The sequence below is a fragment of the Stigmatopora argus genome, chromosome 6 (assembly GCF_051989625.1).
Source record: "Stigmatopora argus isolate UIUO_Sarg chromosome 6, RoL_Sarg_1.0, whole genome shotgun sequence".
Taxonomy (NCBI): Eukaryota; Metazoa; Chordata; class Actinopteri; order Syngnathiformes; family Syngnathidae; genus Stigmatopora; species Stigmatopora argus.
The window spans coordinates 9,270,949-9,297,598 of record NC_135392.1 but is presented as its reverse complement, the minus strand read 5'-3'; the positions used below and the strand labels follow the sequence as shown (position 1 = coordinate 9,297,598).

The 26,650-nt window shown below is 39.4% G+C and overlaps 1 protein-coding gene across 1 annotated transcript; it reads right to left on the bottom strand.

The window, feature by feature from the left end:
- Positions 1–992: 992 nt before the first annotated feature.
- On the bottom strand, positions 993–25,577 carry slc25a26 (solute carrier family 25 member 26). The gene is made up of 10 exons (XM_077603945.1): positions 25,430–25,577; positions 24,491–24,647; positions 24,214–24,332; positions 21,306–21,410; positions 20,614–20,661; positions 11,763–11,807; positions 8,478–8,547; positions 7,459–7,523; positions 5,864–5,937; positions 993–1,881 (listed from the first exon to the last, which is right to left on the bottom strand). The coding sequence occupies exons 1-10, from the start codon at positions 25,460–25,462 to the stop codon at positions 1,782–1,784; spliced, it is 816 nt and encodes a 271-aa protein (XP_077460071.1). The 5' UTR covers positions 25,463–25,577; the 3' UTR covers positions 993–1,781.
- Between the last annotated feature and the right edge of the window lie 1,073 nt (positions 25,578–26,650).

Here is a 26,650-nt window from a genome sequence, read left to right as displayed (position 1 = left end):
TCGTTTTTCTAAACAGAAAGAAAGGTGTGTTTTGTTTTGAGACACACGGTCCACAGCCGAGTTAGCACAGATCACATGTCCTGCTGCTTATGGAGGAGTCATCAATTCAAATGGAGCATGCATAGCAGACATGGAACCAAAAGACCTTGATCTTCAAAGCGCACACAAATACACGTGTGTAGCTGATTTTTCCAACTGGAATGTCTCCTGAAGCTCCAAAGACAGCAGGCATTTTCCCCCTCCTATGCAGGCTGTTTAAAATATTAGCGACCAAGTCGGAGCTGACCGGGGGTCGGCCAACGCGCATTCCAGATGGATGTCAGCCACGGGAGGACTGAAGCGCCCCAGACTGCGCCATCTACCAATCACACGCCGACCATTGCTGTCTATCAACTTGGTGAGAAGCAGCATGACATGTGGCTTCTGTATCCCCCCCCCACACACACACACTTTGTCCCTAAACTGGAGTTATCAAGTTTCCAACGAAAGCACAACTGAAGCAAATCAAAAAGAGGACTTGTAGGTTGTCCACAATAAACAAAAAAATGAAAAATGGCTTAATGCTTTGAAAGACACACTGTTATGTTGTTAGCATAAAATCAAGAAAACCATGATTGACCTTCACTGTACATCACATTCTCACATGGAATAAAAAATGTATATAGTAATATATATGATTTATAATTTATACTAATTGCTTGTTAAATAAAATTATTGTATTTTTTGGACTATAAAGCACATCTGACTATAAGCCACAAGCACCACATTTTAGAAAAAAAACTGTATATTGGTTGTGATACCAAAGAAAACTACTCTATAGCATTTTCAATACTACATAAAAAAAATAATTTGAATGAGTTATTTTTTTAATTTTTGCTCAGTGGCAATGACGAAATTAAACATCCAATTACGTGGCTCTTAAAAAGTCACACGCTTTAAATTAATTCATGACATTAACATAACTGTCTTTCAGTTTCAATTTTACCATAATTTTTTTTTTTTAATTATTAGGGGATAACTTGAAAGTCTACCAACAAAGTATATTTAAATAAATCCTTCAAGATGCCTATTCCATTTTACTTGATGAAATTCATATATGTATTACAGATGTCTAGAGCCATATGAACCTAAATTCTGTGGATCATAAGAAGGTGGAATCCAGTGGATGCTTGTACAATGGAAAACACGGCAGAGCATAGTGGAAAATAGTGTAAACAGTAAGTTTTCCAAAATATGGGAATAGCCAATGTAGGACTCTTTCCATGGGATTTGATAGAAAATAACTGAGGTCATAAATAAGGAATTTATAAAATGTAATTCTCCTAATGCCTACTGAGTTATTGGCTGTCAGACATCATAATTTGTGCATTAAAGTGTTATGCTTTGCTCTTAAGCAGAATATTTAGCATGCATGGGGAAAAGTATATTCCCTTCAGTATCATTCTGTCTAAAACATGAAAATGTGCATGTTTGTATCACGCAAGGGCCTTCACTTCGGAGTTGTTTTTGTGTGTGTATGTGTACCAGAATTTTTTATATTTCTGCTTGGACGTGATACCTTTTCCATTACATTACCCTTAATTAATGTTAACTTATCGGCTACCATAAATGGCGAGAGAGAGATCCTCTAAGATCAAATGATTTGACAGTTTATCCTTGTCAAAGGCATGATGTATGTATCCCTTGTATGAATTAGCCTATTACTCTTTGGATATTACCACGGAAGCGCTACATTCACCAACGCTTTCTGGATCCCAGACAGTCCCACGCTGAGGTTGGGCTTACGACAGCAAAGTCCTGCGGGTTTTCTCGTAGGCTCCCAGGAAAATGAAACCGCCCACGCTGATGAAGGTCATCCGTGGTATGCTGCCTGCAAACAGCCTATAAGAAGAAGAAAAAAGCAATTTTATTTATTATTGTTTTTATCTTTAATCGCTTAAACACGAAGAACAGTAAATATGAGTATCTTGAAAATGCACAACTACTATTAGTGATCACAGCCAATAACAACTGCTGTTGAATGCAATACTCGACAACTGTGACCCCATCTTTAAGTCAATTTGATCACTAAGGTGCCAGATGAGCCCAAATAACTCCTGGAAAACGGTGAAGGCAAAATGAAGACGTACCAGATCCTGCCGTTCCAAATGACCCCTGCTTATAAAGGCCAAGTCAAAATCACACTTTAATCAAGCCATTGACGACTTATGATTCTTGTGAACTTAAACTGTGTTTACAGACTGTGAGTAGAAGCTTTCCTACCATTAAGGAATTCAAACAGTCACAGATAGAACAAGCAAACATCTCACAAAGGCCTGACCCAAGATTCAAATCCAAAACAATTGATTGTGAGGCAAAAGTGCTAACCGCTCATCCCACAAGTAAGTATGTGCATGTAATATATATTAACATCGACCCAGCCATGATCACTTATCCTGTTTCAGGGTCATAAGTGAGCTTATTATCTTAGTTATCTTTGGACTGGTCAAACGTAAACACTGACGATTCACAGTGAAGGCCAATTTGGAATAATTGTTGAACCCATCATGAGTGTTTTGGGAACGTGGGACAAAGTTGGAGAACATGACCACAGCAGCCCTCCTTTTGGCTGTGAGGCGAAACCATGACCACATAAATGTTCTGTATGAACTGAGCAAATATCTTAGGGCACCACTGAGGTATTTTAGGTTTTGAGTAGTTTGTAGGGTTTTTTTCTGTGCTTGTGTGGGTTTTCTGCGAGTACTTGGTACGTTCTTCCATGAAAAAAGAGGAGCTTGTTATGATCATTGACGAGAATGACTACAAATGGCTGTTTGTCATGTCTCACATTTGGCTGGCGACCAGTTCAGGATGTGTTCAAAGTTCATGTCAAATTTGTATTTAAAATACTTATTAATGTGACAATCTACGAAAAAGAATTACATAATACATTAGTGTAAATAGATCTTTGGATCAATGAATTTTAATTCATCTACGTTCATTTTGTACTCATATAAATGCAACAGCGCTCCTCATTACTGGAGGGCGTGTAATTGTGTGTGTTTTTTGTTGTGCCCTAAGGATGCTCAAAGCGCATCCCAATTCCTCACAGCTGTTTTAGGGATTAGGCATTAACCACTCCCCCAAGCCTGGGACTGCTTTCCCTTCGTTTCTTTCTCTCTCTCTCCCATACCTATGGTCAGAGACAGATTAACACTTGTCCGTCCAGGACACACACACACAAACACACACACACGCACTCAGACACAGCTGGCGTGAGCTTTTGGGGGATTTTTCCATCCCTTTCTTGCTATGTCATCCTACATCCCGAAACATAGGCCATGCACCTTATTACACACTCTTTTTTTAGGTGTATAGATATATAAACATATATATACTCCATAAATGTCCTTCTGGATATGTCTTGATACAATCTGGTCTTGACTCTCAAATCCACAAAGAGTGGTAGTGTTCCGAAGGTTAACCAATTGCAAAAAAAAGTCATATTGGACTGGTCTTCTATTCAAATGCATAAAGACGTTGTAACGATATTACAAAATAAAAGATTCCCACAACTGGAAAATTCATATTCCAATAATTCCTCAAAAAGACAGTTTATGTATGACTAACTGATTTGTTTGAGGTAAAGTCATGTACAGATTCAAGAGAGCAAATTGCATGGACTTCAAAGTCAAATTTACACAGACAGAATTACTTGTCTTCAGTGCAAACCAAATTCAAAAGGATTACAGGCCTTAGGCCAATGCGAACAAAGAAAACTACAAACACAGATAAACAAGCAAAGAGCAACATATTTCCAACCACTGTTTCAGCTCATTTTAAACTCAACATTCTTGTTTTGTCTCCTCAAGCATTACATTTCCTGTCTGGGAGTGGGTCCACCTGTGGACTCCAGACACCAGAGCTTAAATATTTTCCTCAGGTCCCCTGCGGACCCTGACTTACTGTGACATCATAGTCGAACCCACTGCTGCGCTCTGGAATTCCCCAAATGGAAGCCAAAACTACAGTTTTGAAGAAAAGGCCTAAAAATAGCTTTAAATAGAAAAGAAGAGACAAACTGAAATATATAAGGTCGTATTGCCGTTATTGCAGTGGAAATCCAGCTAGATGTTAAAATTGTCAAAACATTTGATCCCACATTAAGTAGCCCTGAGACCAAGAACCATAATAATAAGAAGAAGAAGAAAGAGAGTATTCTTTAGAGCCTGTCTGACGCGATGTGAATCAGAGAAGAAATTCTCCAAAACTTCACATTTTAAAGATAATTTCTTGTTGACTTTAAGTTGTGGCTGTCGATGTCTTTTTTTTTTTGCATGTCTCACTGTGTTACATGCAATATCCAATTTTCGTAGTACTGGTTCAACCGTACTCCAGCTACTTCTTTGTCGTACTTGTTTAAATTATGAGTGCCAGAGCAGTTTTCTTTTCTTCTCAGTTGTTTACAGAAAGATCTAGAGCACAATAAAGCGTGTTAGTTTGGTTGCTGTTGTGGTTCCTGAGAGCGACTGTTGTGGCACGCTGCTCCCTTCTCGCCTGAGGTCCCTGGGGCACGCCGCACACATGGAAGTACTTTGGAACTTCACTGCGCTGCAATTGGGCCTATTAACATAATTACTGCTTTAAAGCCTCAGCAATTTGTATCAGCCATGCCCGAGCGCAAACACAAGTCCTTTGGCCCTGCGGTGCAACGGCACCCCCTTCAGCCTACGGCACAGCCTCCTTAGATTCCACTCTTCCATCTCATTCACTTGACGTCTTGATGGGAATTCACTGTTCTTACCCGACAACAAGTGCATTAAAACAAAGAAGAGAAGGGGCGGAGCCTTCACATTACAGCTAGGTTACGGCTGCTGTTACAGGAATGAGGCTTCTCCGTAGGGGCCCACTAACACTTGGCCCACAAACACTCCAATTCTTTTCAAACATCAATGCCCAACTAGTCCTGATGTATGTGATGAAACAATCCGGGCTACTGTCAAATGAAAAGCTATCGAGGGACTTGAATTTGTTTCCGTTAAATTCCCACGTGGATAAACAAATAATCTCACAGTTGTGTGCTTTTGACACAGAAAGTAAAGGATTTGACCTTTGACTGTATTTTCCCAAGTACTGGTCAAATAATTTTATTGTATGAACGAACTATTGAAGATCGGCTTGCATTTTTAGTAATTTAAAAACATCTGTCCGCCCATCTGGCTACATTTATTTGGAGTCTCTAAATTGTATGGTTATGAAACTTTTTGCAAGTCAACAAATAGCAGCAAACTTGTTTAAAATGTTCTGATACAAATTGTGTCCGGGGCATATTGCGTCCATGCTTTTCAGGCATGCGTGCCAGGATCTTGTTTAGTGCACAGGCAGTGTGTAAAATTAATTGACAAAGACGAAAACAAACACGTAATTTTAGATCTTAGTTTGTATTGTATAAGTTTGTAGTTGCAGCTAGGTATCATATTTCTTTTGTAAAAAGACACTTGTTTTAGTTCCTTTTTTCACCTTAGCTATAATATCCTTGCTTGGAATTGTGCTGGAATCTTTGAGTTGCGTAATGGTAATGGCCTTTTGTACAACTGGCAACCGAAACACATCATAAAGCAGATCAACTTTTCCAGTTGGCCTTTGTAATACCTTCGTGAATAAAACGAGGCCAAGAAAACAAAAAGCTTTTTTACGTCTCAATTTTTAGCGGTGATTGTGCATTTACTCCCTTTCACAGCACGGCCTTGCTTTGACTTTACGCTTTCTAACATGAGTGACGAGGCCAAGTGAGCTCAATTGATGTCAGAGAGGACATTTTAGGGGCAATGATAAAGCTGTTATTGGCTATTAAAGCAACCACAAATGGATTTTGCACACTCACCCAGTAAGCCCTCGACTCTTCCACACGTCGCAAAGCACCAGTGGGATGTTGCCGCTTGCCGTGGTTGACCCGGACTAGGAAAGACAGAGACAGAATGAGGTATGATGACGGATAAAAAGGTCTGCTTCACTTCCTGCTTCTTCTAGACATTGTTTAGTCTTTCTCCTCTGGGCTTTCTCCATCAAACCTGTTTTTACCCTTTTTCCCTCACGGACAGCTGTGTCAGCCAGGTGACAACTCCAACACACAGCTAGGCATTCAGAAACAGTTGGCCATTTGGCCAGGCAAACACATACACACAGACACCTACAGTCTAGTGCTTCTTATTTACACAATAAAGCTTAGCCGCCCGAAGCCTTTTGGATCCATCACTGTAGGGTGGCAGAGACCCACAGGACCAGGGCCAGTTGGGGTGAAGTCAGTACACATGGCGGAGAAACAGAAAGTCAGTATGTTTGTGGCTCACTGAGCATGAAAGAAACAGTGGGGAACGTCTGCCCTGAATCCTGACAAGCAGATCTGCTGGAACGAAAGGTAGATTCCCACATTTTATCCACGTGAGAGCATATGAAAACGAAAACAAAAACCTTGGATGTGGCAGCATGTGACTGATGGATGACAATGATTACACCCCAGTTTTCTTCGAAGAAATGTTTCTGTAATTGCTCCATTTAAGCAAGAGGATGTCCAAAATGCTGCGATCGGCTGGCCACCGATTCAGAGTGTCCCCTGCCTCTGGCCTGGAGACAGCTAGGATAGGCTCCAGCACCCCCGCGACCCTAATGAGGATAAAGCGGCTCAGAAAATGAGATATGTCCAAAATGACAAAACTGTATCCCACACACAATAAATAAAGCTATACTGTATATGCGACAAAAGGAAAACATTTTCTTAACGTTAAAGCAAGTGATGCAGGTTGCTGTGTTGAGGAAAATTGCAGCTGCTTTTAACATATTGTATACAGGACAGCTCATAACAATCCACTTCCAGTAAACTAAAGCCTTTTTGTTTTAATTCCAGTATGTCATTTCCTAAGAACCAGGGGGTGGAAGGCGAGTTATGCCATGTTTGATAAAAGAAGCACCTACAAAGTATGTGTGTGTGCGTGTGCGTGTGCGTGGGCTGATTAAAGTTTGAACACACCATCATAAATACAGACAAGACACGAGAAAGGTACCCAGCTAGAGGAAACCAAAACTCAAAAAGAAGAAGAAAAGTCAGTAAGGGGGTTGAAAGATAGAGGCTACTAGTCAATGCGTGTATGAGTCTTCCAGGGGGAGAGGATGTTCTGTAAGGAGTTAATGTGTTGAACCTTTTGGTCAGAGACAAGCAGCCCCGAAATGGAAATTTTGCAGACGCAGTTCTTACAGTTACTCCCTTCTAACACAAACCATACACTGACAACAAATGTCTTCACTACACTATCCACAGTCCAGATAGGATGATAGATGCATGATGCATGTATTTGTGTGTCTTTCTTCAGTGTCCTGTTTGTACCATAGTCAGTTCGCAGCCTGCGCGGCATCACCTGACAGTTGTTTAAAAAGTGCTTGCGTGCAAGGGAGGGAGAGCGATAGAAAGAGAGATTTACATACCTTTGCCAACATTATCCTAGTCTTTGCCACATCCAGAGGAGTGGTAACAAGTGCTGCCACCGCACCTATAGCAGAACACAAATACCAGTCAAGAGCCACATTAGAGGAACAAGATTAAATATCGTAAAATATGCATAGGGGTGATATCTGCTGCCGCAGTTACAGTAATATATTAGATAAGCCATAAACAATGAAGCGTCGTAATGGTGTTCTTTAGGTGATATTATCCATCTGGGAGCTACTCTATTAGAGTGAAAAAAACAGACACTTCATTTCTCCCACGAGTAATACATGCTGAAACACAATCAGGTCATGATCTGAGATGTGCGTGTTTGCGGTAAAAGTGACGTGATGGTGAGACACAGGCTGATTAATTTATATATAAACCCTACAATCCCCAAAAAGAATAACAATACTTACAGTATTTGTCAGACACTGATTTGGTCACTATTTTTTTGGTCATTTTAAAAGGCAGAGTACTAAAATAGCCAAGTAATTAACTGGAAAAAGATAAAAATGTCTGAAGCTTTTACAATGCTTGCTGAAGTTGAAGACACTATTCTTGTTATTTCCAACTCCCTTGTTCATCTTGTTTTTACCCAAACCGTCCCAGTAGTTTGACTTGAACAAACCACTCTAGGCCCCAGTGCGCAGGAGGTCGCACAGCTGCAGGGAACCATTCCCCAGAACATCTCCCCTGATACTCATCCAAGCTTAGGCAGGACCATAAAGTCTGATCTGGTATGTTGCTTACTGGCTGATGTTTTCCCAACTAACAATACAAATTTGCTGTCGTGCAAATTTCAAATTTGTTGATTTCAGTTGGGAAATTCTTGAATTTCTTCTTGTTTTGTCGGCATGCCAACCTTTTTAGTGGATTTGTTGTGTGATTAAGGGTGAGCATTCCCAGCAAATTCACCTCTGTGAGGACCCACATGGCCTCCCAGCCACCTTTTCACCTATCCATCCAGCCCTTCCCTTCCACCTATTCCCAAAGCGCTACCCATAATCCTCTGCACCTGCAAAGGCTCCACATAGTGCAGCCTGCCAAGAGTGGAGTGTGAGACCTTGCCTCTGGGACCATTGAGTCTGGAAGAGAGACAAGAAAGAGAGTTGTTTAGAAAGGATGAGAGAGTAATGGAATGGGAGAAAAGGGCAAACAGCAAAGATAAAGATAGTTGTGTGATAGCAATTGTGATAGCAAACATTATCAAAACTTTTTTTTCCTCTGGCCAACCGCTTATGAATTAGGCTTCCAGACTATATTTGGCATATAATTGTTTTTACTTTAGTGACAAAAAATACCTACATGCAAAATGCATAATCATTGCTATTAACTACCACTACCACTAATGGCACTCATTTAATTATGCAGGTGAACGCCATCTAATTCATGGCTGGTGGAATTGTAGTACTTCATGTCTAACGCAGTAATCTTTGTAAAAGTTGTCATAATTACTGTTGACAATGTAGGCAACACACTCAAGTTAAATAATTGCTGCTTCAGAAACCAAAGGAAGAACAGGGCAGTTTTCCTCAGAATGCAAACGATGAGGTCAGCTTTTGTGTAAAATTCATGTGGACAGTTGGGCTACCTTGGGCACTGTGAGGTATGATTATGTGTCAGGGAGCGCAATGGAGCTAGACCATGGAGCAATTACTGCTATTTTCTTTAGATATCCCATCTCCACCTCTTCCTTCAGGAAGGTTAATCTGTTGCACGTTATCTCCCCCAATTTCATACAGATGTGTCAACCACAAAGACCATGTGTTTCCAAAGAGTGTGTGCAACACAAACAAGTAAACACACACACACAAAATGAGAAGGGAGACATCTGACTGTGTTAAAGGCAAGGGTGTGTCATGTGTATTCCATTAAATGTCAGCACAAAAAAGTCTATTCCACATCAAGAGGATTTACGCTGACTTATTAGATTCATGAATAAATCAGTAGGTAAAACCATGCTAAACAAACTCTTTGAACTTTGAACCTTTGTGTCAGGGCCAGACTTTTTGCACAAAACTGATAGTTTTTGGTGGAATTAAAATGTGCATTTACAGGTTTCCAATACAGTAAACCCCTGCATATTCAGTTCAGGTTCATTAACATTCTCTTGTTACTCAGTTGTCTGGTTCTAGATACGTTACAACCACTTCAGCCCCAAGTGTTCCGGAGGCCACGCAGCTGCAGGACCCACAACCGGCCCCTCTCAGCCCCCTTGATACTCATCCAGGTTCAGACAAGACCATAAAGTCTGATCTGGTATGCTGTTCATTGGCTGACATTCTCCCTCTTGACAACAATGCAAAATCGCCTTTCTGCAGATTTCTAGTTTAATGCTGCACAGCCTGGAATTGTTTTCTTGCATTTTTCCTCCATTTGTCTCTCCGCCAACTCCTACAGTCGATTGGTAGAGTGAGCGAGTTTTAGCAGCAGAGTGAACTCTGAGGCCATTAACTGTGGTTGGGTTCTGTTTTTATTTCTACCAATGGTGTTGTTGATTTTTATTTATCTACTATATAGTGGTTAAAAACGTTAGTGTGAGGTGTAACCAGTTTTGGGTGTATCTTGCACAAAATAGGTCACATAGCACCAATGTTCCCTCTATTTTTTTGTTTGTCTGGGCAGAAAGACAACCTCCCTGAGCACACTGAGTACCGGTGTGAGCAACATCATCATTGCTCGCTACGGGCACACACCAGTATCACACCTGCCATAAGCAGATGCATGTCTACTACACATAAATTATTTAGTAATAATAAAATGTAATGATTAATATCTATGAATGGGGCAGCCCGGCGGATGAGTGGTTCGCGCGTCGGCCTCACAGCTAAAAATAAATCAATAAATAAAATTGAGATTTTATTTTGTGCGCTCCATATGATTTGCTGTGCGCAGAGAAGACGAGACTAGTGCGCAATTGCGCACGCGCGCAGCTTAGAGGGAACATTGCATAGCACCTATGTTGCCAGCATTCATGTATTCATGCCTACATTGGTAAGACATGTTAAGAACTACCCAAGTTTAATAGTGGTGAAAAACATTTAATAATAGCCAATATTATCAAGAAGTAGCCAGAATAGCCGTTGTTAGTCATTTTTAAATGCCAGTACTCTTAAGCCAAAGAAATGTCAGTATCTCAGATTGTACCACTCGCTCATCATGCATTGGCTGTGCTATGAACCGTCAATAGTCTATACACACTTTAATGGACCAATGTGGTCAGTCAGGCTTCATTGGAGACTCAGAAGGAGAAATGAGAAAAACTGAAACATTTTCCACAGGCGCAGATGTTGTGAAGACCGTGCGCCAATTTTCTTGCCTACCATTTTACCTGTTTAGTTTGTATCAGTGTTTATATGCTGTAGTTTTGCGGGGTGACCTATGTCATGTTTGTTCCACAATAGCTGTGGTATTGTTCCACAAAATATTTGATTTGCATATTTAAGTTATTTTAGTATTCGTGAAGATAACTGCTAGGTCTTATCTTTTTCTTTAATACAATTTTGAGCAAAATTCAATCAAGTTTTAGAGACTGCAAACATTTTCTGGTGGCTCTTTATGTGATGGAGACAATAGGTTCAAAGGTTTATGAGGAGAAATTAGTACGACAGTAAGTAAAATTCCACTTGTGGGTCCAGATGTCCCCAGAAAGAGAAGGCCTTTGACTAAGAACAAAGACACACTTGTGGATACCAAAATACAAGTGAGAAAAATTAAGATACACACACAAAAAAACTTATCGTATCCACAATGAGCACACACAAGCATGTGTGCACACAGACTCACAGGCACACACATAAGCAGATGTGCAGGGTATTGTGCATATTAGCTGAGCCATTAGCCCCTAACATTGATGGAATGTTTGACTGTCCACCTCTTGTGCCCCTTGAGACATGATGTCACCCTAACAAAACGCCTTCATTTGAAAGAGAAAAATGCTTTTAAAGTGTACAGTGCCGTGTAATTAAAGGGGAGAAGGACCAGGACATAGGAGGGAGAACACATTAAAAAATAGATTTAGAACGAAAAGTCAGAAGTGGATTTGCACACCACTGGTGATGAATTGCAAATGAGGATGATGTCGGGTGAACAACCCATTAATCCTGGACTGAACAACCCATCTTTTTACTGCTGCTAAGGGTTTCTCTGCTGTAAATATGTCCATTTTAACTTCACTTTCATGTATTAATCATTGAACATCATTAATGTAAGTGATGATACTGAGTCATACATGCAGTAAGGGGCACAGTTCTAGAGTAACATACAGAATACGTACGCAAAGCAAGGATCCAATACGTACCTTTAAAAATTCCCAAAGCGGAAACTGCACCAGAGAGAATGGAATCTGAAAAACAGAACATTTGAATCTTTAACAGAATCTGCAGGATGATTTAAAATCTAAAAAGTTCCACTTGAAGCTGCAAAACTGCAGCTACCTGTGCCATTCTTTCCACCTCCTCCATTGCTTTGCCCGCTTAATATATTTGCCTGCCTAGTTCCTTTTTGCTGTGGATGATTTATTGAATCGGACAGCAAGTGTTCTGGAAAGGTTACCCACCAGGAGGTTCGATTGATGTCTGCAGCTTGAGTATTGCCACAGGAAACAATTAATGAGCACGTATAACAAGTTGGATCGCTTAAGTACACTACGTGTACATGCACACATCCTGCCAACAAGCACAGCAGGGTTTGAGATTCTCACCTTGAGAGATTGGCCAGCAAAAACAGAATAAATTGTCACATTAAGTTTTCGACAACAGAAAAGGGTATCGTCGATCCATCTGTGCTTCAGGCTCCAATGTGTTTTATCAGACAAATCTACACTAGTGTTTATGCATTAAATGAGGAAATTAAACACTGGGTCCGAAACAGCTGATCTCATATAAACAGCCAATCTGGACTTAGTCAACTCAAATGTCTGTCTACAATCAAACAAACAAAACATCTGCTCTCTGAGCACAGAAAGGGGATTAAAAAAAGAGATTTGTAAATAATTTACATCTAATTCCAGCATTATTTCTCTTTGGAAAAAGTCTGTAGGTGAATTGGGATTTTACATGCACAATAATGTAATTAGTTAGTCTTAAGAGTACTGTTTCAGTACTCTCTGCTTGTTTTGAGAATCAGACTGAAGCAAGTTCAGTATCAGGTCAGTAACAGTTTGGTAATTTTTCATTAAAACAAATGTCTTTTCAGAGGAATAGGTATTGCCTTCATTTAAGAGAGCTGTGTGTCAGTGTAGCAGATAGATGTTCACTGTGTGTTTGTTAGTGTGATTAAAGTGAAAGTACACACCAATTCCATTAAGTTTTAGGCTTTTTTTCCACTGGTGAGTCAGGGAGCTCCGCACAACCTGTATCAGTTACCCAATTTATTATTAATAGTTTATAGTGTAGTTTTTTTTTTAAATGCAGGATACTCACATCTTACAGTGCAGGATTGGTACGTTTTTATGGCTGACATATAAAGCTTCAATAAACACTCAAGTCTGATTCTTCTGTCCTCTAGAGGCAGACAGAAGAAAATTCTGACTCTCCTTAGAGAGGATCTACAATCCTATTTGATGTAGGTCTGTTGGTGTCCAGCCAACAAAATTTGAGGAATGATAGCTCCCCTGTTTTCCAGCTGTGAGTAGATATGCATGAACTTTTAAAAAGAATAAAAGTGCACCTGTCTTTTATTACCACCCCAAAGCTTTTTGCAATGATCTTTTGTAACGATCCAAGCCGGAGACAGACAGACAATAGAGAAACTGTCGCAATGATACACAAAGAGGAATTTGACTACACCATTGTGATAGAGATTAAATTGTCATTTTAATTCTAAAATGATTATTAAATAATGTCACATAAGCAAAAATATATATGTAAACTGCACACTTAAGGTATGACAAGGTCAAGGTATGGCTGCAAATGGAGATATGCCTTGCTCAAATTGATAGAAATGATCTTGCTTTCTGTCAGAATCAGAAAAGTGCCAGATGAGAGTTTGGTGATCAGACCCCAGTGAACCTCCACAGGTATGGCTAAAATTCTGACCCGTGTCCGAATCATATGTATGGTCTTGGCGTGGACTACAATAAAAACAGATCATCTCTAAAAGTAGAGCAATTAAATAGAGTTGCCTGTATTTCTGGCAGAAATCCTGTCAAAACAAGGCTTTGCATCTGCACTACATAGTAAGAACTTTGTTCCAGGCGCTCAGCGGCATCTGCTCCCAAAGCCCTCAAACATCTGTGTTATCCGGCTGGCCTGCAGGGAGAGGATTCCACGGCTGCGCAAGAAAAGAACGACTCTCACAAATCTGCCAGCCTGCATATCAGTATCTTATATTTTTGCAATCAAATGTCACAGCGCCTGATCATATTTCATCGGATGCATGTGTGGCTGGTATTATGCATTATACAAGCCTGCTGTCACATTTTGGGGCTGATTGAACTTGACAGCACCACTTGCCCTTACTGTCAGGTTCTATATCAGATTCATATAGAGACGAGGGCGGTGTCGCTGTGCTGACACGGTTCTAGGTTGTGTGTTTGTGTACACAGATCATAGTTGCCAACTGTATTACTGGGGACTTTATTAGTATTCCGAGGAGCTTCAGGCTGTCACAGGTCTTTAAGCACTCAGCGGAGGGCAGAAAAACACATGTCAAAATATATTTCGCATGAGCCCGATTGCAGGACAAGCTAGTAGGTTGCAATTTGACAAATGACTTTTAATAGGTCACACTGCAGCGTGTGCATACTGATGAGGTTTTAAAAGAGAACAAGGCAAGATGATGGATGTTGAGACAGAATCAAGTAGGCAATTGTACGCAGTATGACAGCCGTGGCCAACAGTTGTGGCATTATTTATATTTCTTATTGACCGCAAATATCTCATCTATAGGTTTTTTAAGCAGAAAACTCTACCTGTTGCTATTGTTGAATGGACCTTAAAATTAAGAAGAATGTACTGTATTGCTATATGTTGTATCAAAGTATCTCTCTGCTTCTGCAACAGTAATATGAAGGCAACAATTTGGAGTTGATTATTATTATTATTCCAATTTTTAGTGTTCAGTTTTATTTTGTTTAGAACTACATTGCATCATACTGAGAATTGTCTATAATGGAAAAAACAAGGTAACTATATATGCCTCCAAAATTCCTTAACAAACAAAAATACCATACAGAATTGTAAAAATATCTTAAATTTATTTGATTATTTTATTGTACTCAAATAATATTAAATAAGTAAGTAAGTACCTAAGTAATATTTTTCACCAGAAATACCATTTGGTTCTGTAAGTAACAGTGCATTGTTCTGGGTGTCTTCTATTCCCATTAAAAATTGGACATTGATGCATTGTACCAAAATGAAGAAAGTCAAGCCTTGAAAACAGATCATGAACAAGTATGTGCTGAGTCTGTTCCACACTTGCCACCAGATGTGGAGTAAATGATTCATGAGCTGGAGAATGCAGCTGGATCTCATGTTAGTACTTGATACCCAATGACCACTGCATATCCATCTGTCAAAATGTCCTAAAGCCCATGGATTTGGAATTCACCAAAGGAATTACTATATAGCTTGAAGAATTTCTAATTCAATTTAGAAAATGAGCTAACAAAATTGATTTGAAACAATCGCGTGTTGATTTAGAATTAAAATATCACTAATGTACATTAACCTGTATTAGTACTTTTCAAAAGCATCAACCCCTTCTTTCCTAATTAGAATGTGTACTTTAGCCAATCCGATTAGCTGCATCTGATAATTCACATAAAGCAGTGTAAAACATGTATGTAAGATGTCCCTTTTCATCATCACAAACTGAATACAGTAACTATATATAAATTCCCAAATCCTGATGACTATATATAAAATGTATCTCTAAACTAAAGTTTAGAAACAGAAGAAAAATGCTGCATGAGGAGAAAAAAATGTTGAAAATCCAGATGGTAACCACATGGGGAGGCCATCAGCAATGGCCATTGTCAAAAAGTCAAATGAATGTAGGCCATTTAAAAAACAATTCACATTCAAATTCATGTGGATAAAAACTGAACAAACAAATATCACTCTTTACTCTGGCTCTGATTAACCCCAAACACAATGTTATGTTCTAGTAGGATTTCCCTGCCATTTTTTTTGTTTTGTTCATGTTGATCAATGGTAAAAAAAAAGTTATTTGTCTTGCTTTTACTATTTTTATATCATAAAGCATTTGAACAGGAATGCATGTTGGACTTTTTACTGTACAGGTCACAGACAAGCATGCTGACACTACCGCATTCCAGTTAGGGCGTATCAGTAAGATATAATGACGGAGTAATTACTTAATAAAGAGATATATTTAAAGATCTCAGGACCAAAGAACAGGAGGTTGAATTTTAAAAAAAGCAAGTGAAGGTTTAAAATGTATAATTCAAGTTCGGGTGAGAGCTCACTCATGAAACAGCCTTTTTTTTCTTTTTCTTTTGTACTAAATCTACCCTTCTGGCTATTTTATATAGAAAAGTGATGCATTAAACCACGACAAGCTATTTGACAAAACCATATTTAAAAAACTGAAAACATATGCTAAAAACACTGTGCTTTTAAATTTGTAACATGGAAAGCAAGTAGCCTTAAGCCATGTTTTCGCTAAACCCAAATTTGTCATAGGTTTAGGGTCAGAGGTCATCCTCCTGCAGCATGAACAAGAGTGCAAGTGTGAGGAGTGTTCAGCCTAAAGCAATTACCCATCACTCATCTGATCCCTTATAACACCCATGTACTGTAGACACTATAACATGTCTAACTGCACTTGCTTAAGAATTCCCGCAGACAACATTGACTGTCAAGGGCTGCACTCGGTTCCTTTTGTTTTTTTGTTTCTCTACGTGTTTTTCCGCTGGCATATAAATAAGCAAAAATGGAGAATGCGTCTTCCACAGGCTAATCAAAGAACTCTCCTCAATCGCCTCAAGCTGCTGCTTCCCGCAAATGTCAGTGTGGAGAAGTATTATTTACAACAAATTGGAACTTGTTAGAGAAAAGAGGTGACAAGGGAGTGACTTAAAAGAAGGTGAAGCAGCATTGTTAGAGTTAGAAACAATGTGTCAGCCAGTATCAAAACAGCAACTACAAAAATGTGATATCCACTTCCCTGAGAATGTTTAGGCGACCCTCGTGAAGATGAAGCGGTTCAGAAGATGAATGACTTTTAGTAGAATACACATTTTAATGTCCTCAGACTATTCCAAAGTAAATTTTAACAACACAATAAAATGGAAAGAAAATGGGGGGAAAAACACTCAAACTTGTGCTCAGACTGCCATGAAACAAAATGAATTGGTTTGAACTGCTAACCTTGGCCAGGGCTGAGGCAGGTAATGCTCTGGCAGCGACTGACACTTTATATTTCTTTCTTCCACTGAACATTACGCAGTGACATCACAGTTTGCCCCTTGACTTTCAAGCATTTTGTTCCAGATGCTGCTGGGTCGTTAGTGCCCCTGCGAGCAAGATAATGGTTGAGGCAGGGGATAAAAGGGGCAGGGATACTGCTAGAAGAGGAAGAGGAGGGGTTGGATTGGAGAGGTTCACGATAGAGGGACAGCTTCGGTTGCCACAACAGGTGCTGCATCTGGAGAGCCTTATGTGACTGGGCAACCCTTTATGTCATGCTCCCTAATCTAGAACTAATTTTCTTCCACTTAAACTTTAGCTTCCTGCCTTTCTCTGCTAAACCAATTTCCCACTATCAACACCTGTCCACCTATCGCAACTCTTCTGTCATACATTAAAAACACAAGGAAGGCACTGAACGTTTTTCACATGGATTGATAAGAAAATTTGAATATGTCCCCACTAATCTTATGATTATGGCAAAAACGTACGTGCCTTTAACCCACACTGAAAAGGTTGAATTCAGTGGGAAAATTCCCACCATCCCACCAGAAAGAATGTTGTTTAACAATTTAGGGCTAAAGTGAGACCGAGAATTTCATTTTTTAGATGTATACGTGAAGTAGCTGTTGTCAAACATTTTTAACAGCCATTACTATTTAAGCCAATCGTGTGCAAGTATCATGACTGTGTATTGAGGAAACAAGCTTTAATGGACCCACAAAGTTTAATGCGCTTCAGTTGAGTCTCAAAAACCTGGTACACCCTTCTTTCATTTAAGATTATAAAGACTAGGTGTTGCCTAGATTACTTTCGCCCAGAAAAATATTGCGTTACAGCCATCCAAAGATGATGAATTGACTTTACATGATCCAAGTGTGATCCAAGGGTCTTAGGGGGGAAAGCCTTCAAATGCATTATCCACAACAGTCATCCACTCTTCCAGATCCAAATTTGCATCATGCAGAGAACACATGTGGAGGCCTGACAGCATAGAATCTAACGCCTGCGCATCTGCTGGCATAACTCATGAACACTACTGCTGGTTAAATGGGTCATGTCAAAAGTACAATTAAGGCAACCAAAAGGATCTGGATGGATTATAGATAAATTACAAAACTGTCTGTGCAAACATTCAAAGAACACATTTAGAATGAGTGCAATAAATGTTAGCCACACCTTAATTTTTTTAGTGCAGATCACAGAATGGCACCCAATGACAAATTGTAAGGTCAAGTCAGATGAAGGCCCTTATCACCAAAAGTCAAAAGGTCATCTCAGGCATCTTGGTTACTTACCACTGAAAGTGCCAATAGATAAGGTAGCACAGTAGCATGCGTCATTGGGTTTACAGACAGACAGGATGTTAGAAAAGGGCAGTAAACCGCAAATCTACCGTTACTGAGATGATTCACGATGACTAACGTAATTTTGACAAAGTCAGTAAATAAATAATGCACAGGTATTTAACATTTGCGATAAAAAAATGTTTTGCAAGTTCAGCTTCAAACCATTGTGTCATCAGCCAATAGTAATTTTAGTTACAGCAGCAGACACTGTAAGTCTAACCTGTTTTCCGGGTCCGATCACCTGACATTGCACACATAGCACTATGAGGTCCCAGGTCAAAGTTGTTTGTGGGTAAACTTTGATTCGTATTAAGAATTTGTCGCAAGCAAAGTTCTATTATGTGAAAAGGAAACAGAACACAGGAAAGCCTTTTCATTAGTTATCTGAGTTAACGATGCCGCATAGCTCTCTGAATTGTGTTGCTGCTTCTAATATTGTGGGAACCTGATTTTGTGGGTGGATTGCACGCAATAGTCAATCAACTGGAGTTCAAGGTGCCTCAAACTGTCAGTTTCACTTAAAGCGAGAGTCATCATATCCGCTAACTTCAATAAATGCTCAAATAGCTCATCTCCGACTCATTACGCTATTATAAATTGGTGCAGTTTATATAAAATTGAACGTCACCTTACAGAGATTTAAATCAAAATATTAATTGAAGTAGCTGGAACTCCAAACTGAGGTGTGATTGAGTGATGCAGAATTGAAGGGAGGAAGAAAGGAAGAAGAGGAAAGACTGGACCTATTTCTGGACAATATTGAGCTTAGCCTGCCTCCCAGTGTAAGAATAAGGTAATGTGAAAGGTACAAACAAGTATTTTCCTAATTATTTAATGCAACAAATGAAATGTCATTTGTTTTAGAATAGATTAGCCAATTTACTTTTTAATTTATTCTGTGGTTGTTTTATATATATATATATATATATATATATATATATATATATATATATATATATATATATATATATATATATATATATATATATATATATATATATAGTACAAATACACATTCAAAAGCAGGCTCAATTGCCACAAAACGTTGTGATGTAATGTAGTAAAAGATGAGATGTGGGTACACCAAACACACACACACACACACACACACACACACACATACACACAGTGAGGACCGACCTGGGATCGAACCCTAGACTCCAAAACTGTGAGTCTGATGCGCTACCCACTCAGGCCGACCACATCATGGAGTCCATAATAAGGTTGGTGCGATATGTACATAAGACAAACCTGAGTTAAACAGGGTACATGATTCATGCAAAAGAAAGCAAGCAACCTTTAAAATACATCACTGACCATCAACTTAAACTTCAGTTATTGTTACTTTGTAAGCCAAGACCCACAGATTTCCAATTTATGGAGCTCCATCCCATGCTTGGTTGTCTTCCATCCCCTAATGGGATATCATGGCGATCAGAAATGTTTTCTGAAGGCTATGTAATGAATATATAGCACAGGTAGGACCCCAATTAGTTGTCGGGCCACAGAGGAACGCAACAAGCAACAGCACAAAAACCTATATTGTCAGAGTCGGTTGGCTAAAGGATAGAGATAGGTGGCTTGGGAAGGGGGCGGAGAGAAAATGGATTACCTTCCTGACAAATGTCAAAGCCAATCAGCACATAGGATCCATTGCTGTTGCTGCGCCACATATCCCTGCTGCCACCACTGCGATTCATCTGCCTGTGTTAGTATGCATGCAGGTCGTGTGCTAGGCTACAAATGTATTCATTTATTCCGAGTCCCACTGAGAAATCACAGTGTCTTGTTGTCCTTTTTCCCCCCAGCTGTCCAGATGGAATTTGCGTGAATAACATCAGTTTAGTGAGGCAGAAAATAAGTACAGGCTAGTACAGCGGAGGGGACTAGATTACGCCCTCTTCCACCTCTACAAAAACTAAAAACAACAACAACAAAACAAAAACCAGAAAGACAAGTGTCACCTTCATATATACTTCTTGAGTTCCAGACATCCTTCTTATATTCTTAATCATATACTGAGTACCAGGAGCGGAAATCAATTTTGAATGATTTAGCAGAAAAATCTCTACACACAAGAGCATGAATGACATTGTGACATCACGGGAAAACATTCTAAAAAGGGATTGAAGATTTTTTCCTCATTTTTAAAATTTATGCTGCAATAAAATAAAGCATCAAAAATACTCAATATTAGGGTTTAATGTCACTCTAGTCAGATTAAGGATTTGAACGAATCATGATTATCTCGCAAATAACTATCAAGTTATGTAAAATCAGTCCATGTACACAAGTTTAACTCTCCAAATTAAAAATCAATTAGAGTACACCATTTTCTATTATAAAGAAATACCATTATACTCTGAAGTGATAAATACTTTTCGTCAATATAACAGAGAATGAGAAAGAGAGGAAAAAGTCCTACCTCTCGGAGAACTGTACTCCCAAATCCTCTGTATAAGCCTCGAACACCCTGTTTAATCAGATGTACAAACACAGCAATGTTTGCACAATGAGCACAGAATAAAGAAAGAAAGAACTTCTACAGGTTGCTTTAAACTAGAAGAAACGTACGTAAAATGTACTACTTAATTTTCACACAGATACTGCAATTAGTCCAAAACAAGCCTTGAATGTTTTATTTTTTGTAAAGGCTCTCTATATTTCTTGTTGAATAATTCTAACAATCGGTGGTCCCAAATACTGACAGATCAGGAGTGGGCAAAACCGGTCATCTGGAGGGCCGCATCTGGAGGTTTTTGCAGACATTTTAACCAATTAGGTTTCTGCAAAGACTGACTGCAATTCACCGACTTGCCGTGTAGAACAGCAGATTGGCGAAAAGGTGTCATTTTGATCAGTTGGAAAGAAAACCCGCACCCACTGCGGCCCTTAGTGAAATATTTTGCCCATCCCTGTGTTAGATGGAAGTAAAATGGCAGTCAGCAGTTTCTGTCAATCAGAAAAAAAAACGTGACTACAATGCATATATAGGTATGGATTGACTTTTAGGGTTATGGATAGTTCAATAGTTTTCTTCTAACTTCGCAATGTCAATGTTTAAAACATTGAGAGAACAATTTTGAAACAATGACGAAAATGCCTCTCCAGCTGTACCTCTTCTTTGAGTGCAACCACCAGCATGTGGTATGTGCTGAATGAAGGAGATGCTTGTGTCCTTTGCTTCACAACTTCTGCGGGCACCCTGATGAGACATGCCACCTACATGATAGAATAGAACACATTGAATTACATAGTGAAACTCTTCTTTATTCACAAAGATCACAAGTTATAAGCAAGTCCTCTTCCCCCTCCCCTTGCTTCATTTATTATTGTACACATTTTACTTTGCTGTACATGCCATTCTCCTCGGTGTGCTCCACACAAAAGAGCAGTTACAAGTAAACATGTGCTTTATCCAACACATTTTACCCTATTAACATGGCAAAACAAAAAGCAGACATAGCACCATCAGGTAAAAAGGCCAGCAAGCGGATAGTCTGTATCAACAACATGCATTAACACTTAAACACGCACCTAAATTGGGACACCTATGAACACACCTTGGGGTCTATGTCCAAGCGGTGATTGATGTAAATATTACAGCTCTATGAATGCCATCACCATAAAGGCAGCCAAAGCTGCCCTCCTGGTGACTTCATTTCACACTTATCACGCATCTGAGAGGGATCCATTGGTGGCCAGCCTGGCTGCTGTGACTCCAGCCAGTCAAACAGATGTCTGATTGTCATTTTTACCACTACATAGAAAAAGGAGTAAGCAAGAAGTTGCAATAAAAAATGAATTGTGACCCTTCCCCTGTGGTCCATCTCCTGATTTAGCTCCAAACCCAAACAAAATTTGAGAAGATTATCTCTCATGGATCTTGTGAGGGTAGAGCTATACAAACAGCTGTTAGACGACTCAATTCACAGTTATCTTCAGCCAAACAAAAAGGTGGCTTGGGGGGGGAAATGTGATTGTAAGGAACAACTGACAACAACAAGCTATATTTAACAGCTGTTGCATGACAACCATCTCAAAGCCTAAATTCATCCATTGTTTGATCGATTCATCTTTGCATAAAATTAGGTGAGCTTGAGCATGTCCTATTGTATGGCATAGACTAATTTATCCATGGAGCAATACCACCACCAAGTGGACAACAATACCCCGCGTCAGCTCTTCTATCAGCTGCATTGTCTTTTTCAAAATATTATTTCCATTACTTTTTTTAAAGCAACTATTTATAATATACCACAAGGCATGACTTGAACTGTTTTCCGCTCGGGACAAAAAAGTTTTCATTTAAGACTTTAATTCTTGTGACCTTTCTGAGCCTCATACAATAAATTCCTAATGCATACAAAAAATGAAGAAAAAAAAAAGAAAAATAAGATGAGGATGAGAAAAAAAATAATCAGGTCATGAAGAAAAAGGAAAAGTATCAGAACACTACATGTCTCCCCATTTTAAAACAACAGCCAATAAATCACAAAGCACAGTGCTGCTCTGGGGCGAACATGGATTATTTCTCAGTGCCAACTTCAAGTAGCTGCCAGTTTTACCACCGACGACTCCACGGCGCATTTTCCTGCACCGGCTACCACACTTGTGGGAAGAGAAAGGGGATGGAGGGGTGTTGGGAAAGGCGTAAGGATGGGAAAAAGGGCGCCGTCTGCCTTTGACAAATGAGCTTTCACACCAGACCTCATGCGAATGGGAATGAAGATAAATTTGATCTAATGGCTGGATAACAGCCTGATAGAGCCTGACATCCACCATCATCGCACACATTCTTTATGAGTGTGTGCCACCACCATTGTCGCAAAAGCACCAAGACACTGCAGGTTGGTGACTTGAGGCTTTCTGTCACAATTTTAACCCACGAAAGCTTCTCCCAACAACTTCTGCAAATGCCCCTAACCCTAATCTCTTCAAACATACTTTTGTTTACATATTTGAGATACCAACAAATGGCTTAGTATAGAAATCTGCATTCAATTTCCCTTTCTTTTTAATTAAACACAACTCCTTATTTGCTTCAGACTCAGTTCTTCCACTGACACTTCCATGACTCTTGGTTTCATCACATCCACAGCAGCTCAACCTTATTGAGCCATCATACTTAGAACAGGCGTGGTGTGCAATAACTTTAAAAACAGACCAATAGAGAACGCTGAAGATGTGGCTGTGATTGCATCACGGTACTGACATTTAGACCTTGGAAACAGACAAGCAGTGAAGCAGTCTCATCATGGCAAAGCCTGAAGATTACTCTCTTTGAAGAGAATGGGCACAAAAACCCAGACTTTAGTGCGATACAGAAACTACTCTCCTCGACACCGAGGATTTCAATCTTTGACACGCTAAAATCCCTAACAGTGGGAAATGGGTAAATGCTAGTCCCAAACTTGGCCTCAACTTTCGCACTGATCTGGTGTTAGCTAGAAACACCAAGTTGAAACCAGGTGCAATTTCCAGGTGATCCAGTCCTGCAGAGATGGCTCTGTTATAACAGTCCCGACTGAATTTGTATTACCATGAGCGTCAAGCTAGTGTGAGGCACCATAGGGACACCAACCCACAGGGAGTAACACCATTTCATAAACATGCAAAACTTGGGTAAATTACAATACATCCATCTCAAAGTCATGAATACATAAAATCTTGTACTGTGGTATAGCAGGGACCATCCTCTTTTCTGGACCCCCTACCCCTCAATGTTATGCTTCATGTCAACATGAATACCAGTGGCCCACTGAGAACTGGTATTCCCAAAACGGGCAGAGGAAATTACACTGCTTCAATTCTTGGAGATTCTGGGGGGCCTGAGCTGGCAAAGAATATTAGCCAATGACACGGTTGTCTTTTTTTTAACCCAGCAGGTGAGGTAAATGCAGGGATGGCCAAGAGAAAGCCTGTTCAACTCAACCAGCTAGATCCAATGGTGCAGAGCCAAAATTGTACAACCATATAGACAAATACGAGAGTACAGAGACAAAAGTGTCAAGGTCACACTTACCATTTCTCCCAAGGAGGCAGCTAGCATGTGTGTGACTGGAGCCATTGACGGTTCTTTTAGGATACCACAAGAGCCTAGGACGGACTTTGCAGAGTCGTAAGTGACAAAAAAGGCAGCCGCTGAAACAAAGAAAAGCCGCATAGACCTTTGAACGAGATATATAATTTTATAAACATAATGCACTGCTAGTCGTGTAGCCAGTAGCCATGTATAGAGATAGCTCTCACTTGTCAAAAGAACTATACAGCAGGTTACATCAGCATCATCACTATCTTACCACTAGGGAAGGAGCCAAGTGCAGCAGAAGGGACACCTGCATAGATGCCCCTGAAGCCCCCGGCCCTGTAAAAGCCTTGTTGACTTTGCAGTCTGGTCTTAATGGTGTCCAGGGGGAAAAGGGTGAGATCCACACACATTCCAGCACACCCTCCAGCCTAAGTAACATAAGGCAGCACAAGGCAAATTTATTCGTATATCACAAGTAAACATGGTAATTCAGAGTGTCCCATTTAAACCAGCGAGGAAGTTAAATTAAAATCAATTAAAATAGGAAAAATAAATAAAACCACAAATAAATGGACGAAAAGAGAAAGTATACTGGTAAACTTAAAATAAATAAATAAAAATTGTTATCTTCCCCTCCACATGCCATGAGGGCTGCAGACAAAGGAGCCTCTTGTTGGCATGAGACTTATTCACACCCTCAAAACAAATAGTTGTCGGCAAATGCGAGAAAGTAAATATAATAAAAAACAATTTTAAAAAAGACTCATCTTAACTTTTTGTGCTTAGGATCTTGTATGTCAAGATGTAATAACATATCTGGAAATTATTTTTTAGACGTATTTATGTCGTAATTTCAGTTTACCAAATAAAAAAAGGATTAAGTCTAGTATATGCTTTACTCTCTCCTTTGGTGGTGTACTATTGCTACTTAACAAAACCCTATGAATTTATGATCAAATGAATCATACAGTTCCACTAAATGTATACTCAATTTAAGACCGAAAATGTTCTCGAAATCAAAATGATGCAGCTCCCGGTAATAAGATTGATGTTATCACGACTGCAACGATTTTACAAAGCTGCATTTACAATAAACTGCAGTATTTCTATGTTATGTCGGTCACCAAAACTTCATCAAGTCTGCTAAAAGATGATATATAATAAGTGAGTGACATTGCTCGTGAATAAAAATTTAAAAGGCAATTCTTACCACGAGGGACGCGACAAATTCTGGTCTTTCCATTATCCGCGTTCAATTCTTCCTCGCGTCCATCTTGCAAAATACATAGTTTACATTCATAAATGTTTGACAGGGGCATCGCAAACAAAACATGCCGTCAAGGGCGCCGCCATCTTGACGCATTACGTTGGTATTACGTCGTGACGTATGTCATTACGTTACAGAATATGAAAATACGATTCATTCACAATTTTATTTAACTAGCCGACTTATTATTTCTGCAAAATTCTACATTCAAGCGTCAACATTCATGCATAGGAAACCAGATTTTATTAAGTTTTTGTGTATTATAAACTTTTTTATTATCTGTTTTAAGTTAAAATTATTAAAGCTTTACACATTAAAAAAAGGATGACAATTATTAACACATGAAACAAATGAAATTTTGAAATTTTATTGACTTACAATGTAGTAAACTGTATGAAACATGTTATTCTCCTTTCTGTGTCAATACTGTACAATTTATATCTTTGGGTGCCCAAAGGGGGACAGGCTTTTTCATATAGACTTTCTTCAATGACAGGACAGGTGTCTCTTTGCCATGTCCCTTGCTGCACAAGCAATTTGACAAGGAGTTAAGGTCAATGGGGTCCCTTTTCTATGGGTTTGTTGTCTGACAGCCCGTGTGATGAAAGAGGTTTGAGTTGCTCCTGGCTTCATATCCTTGTAGTTTGTGCCCTCATTTTTAACAGGTTAAAAGATTGGTCAAACATGAGTAATACATTTTTTTTTCTTTTTCTAACACATTTGCATTTGAGAAGTAGATTTCTAAACTCCCAGGAAAACCTTCTGGCACAGGCAAAACAAGGTGAAGACATCGGGTTTTGGATTAATTTACAATTTAAAAATATGTGTTTTGATTTTTGTTGTTGAATGGTTTAAATGGATGCTTAAAACCCTAATCTATGACTATGCTGATTCCTTGACCATATAAAGAATATAACAATGTGCTGTTATGACCTACTTTACCCCATACCTCCTGTCAATCCAGATTCCTGTTTCCGCCCTCTTTGTGGTGCTGTTGAGTGAATGTGTACAAGTGAATTTGTTCTTCTCCAATGACATCCTGACTGGGTTATTTATGGGCCATTGTCAGCCAGGCAGCGTCTTCTATTAGGTAGAGCTGCCGAGGGGCCACCACCTCCTTATTCAACCCGGGCCCAATGATGTTTGGGCTGAGTGAACCTAGTA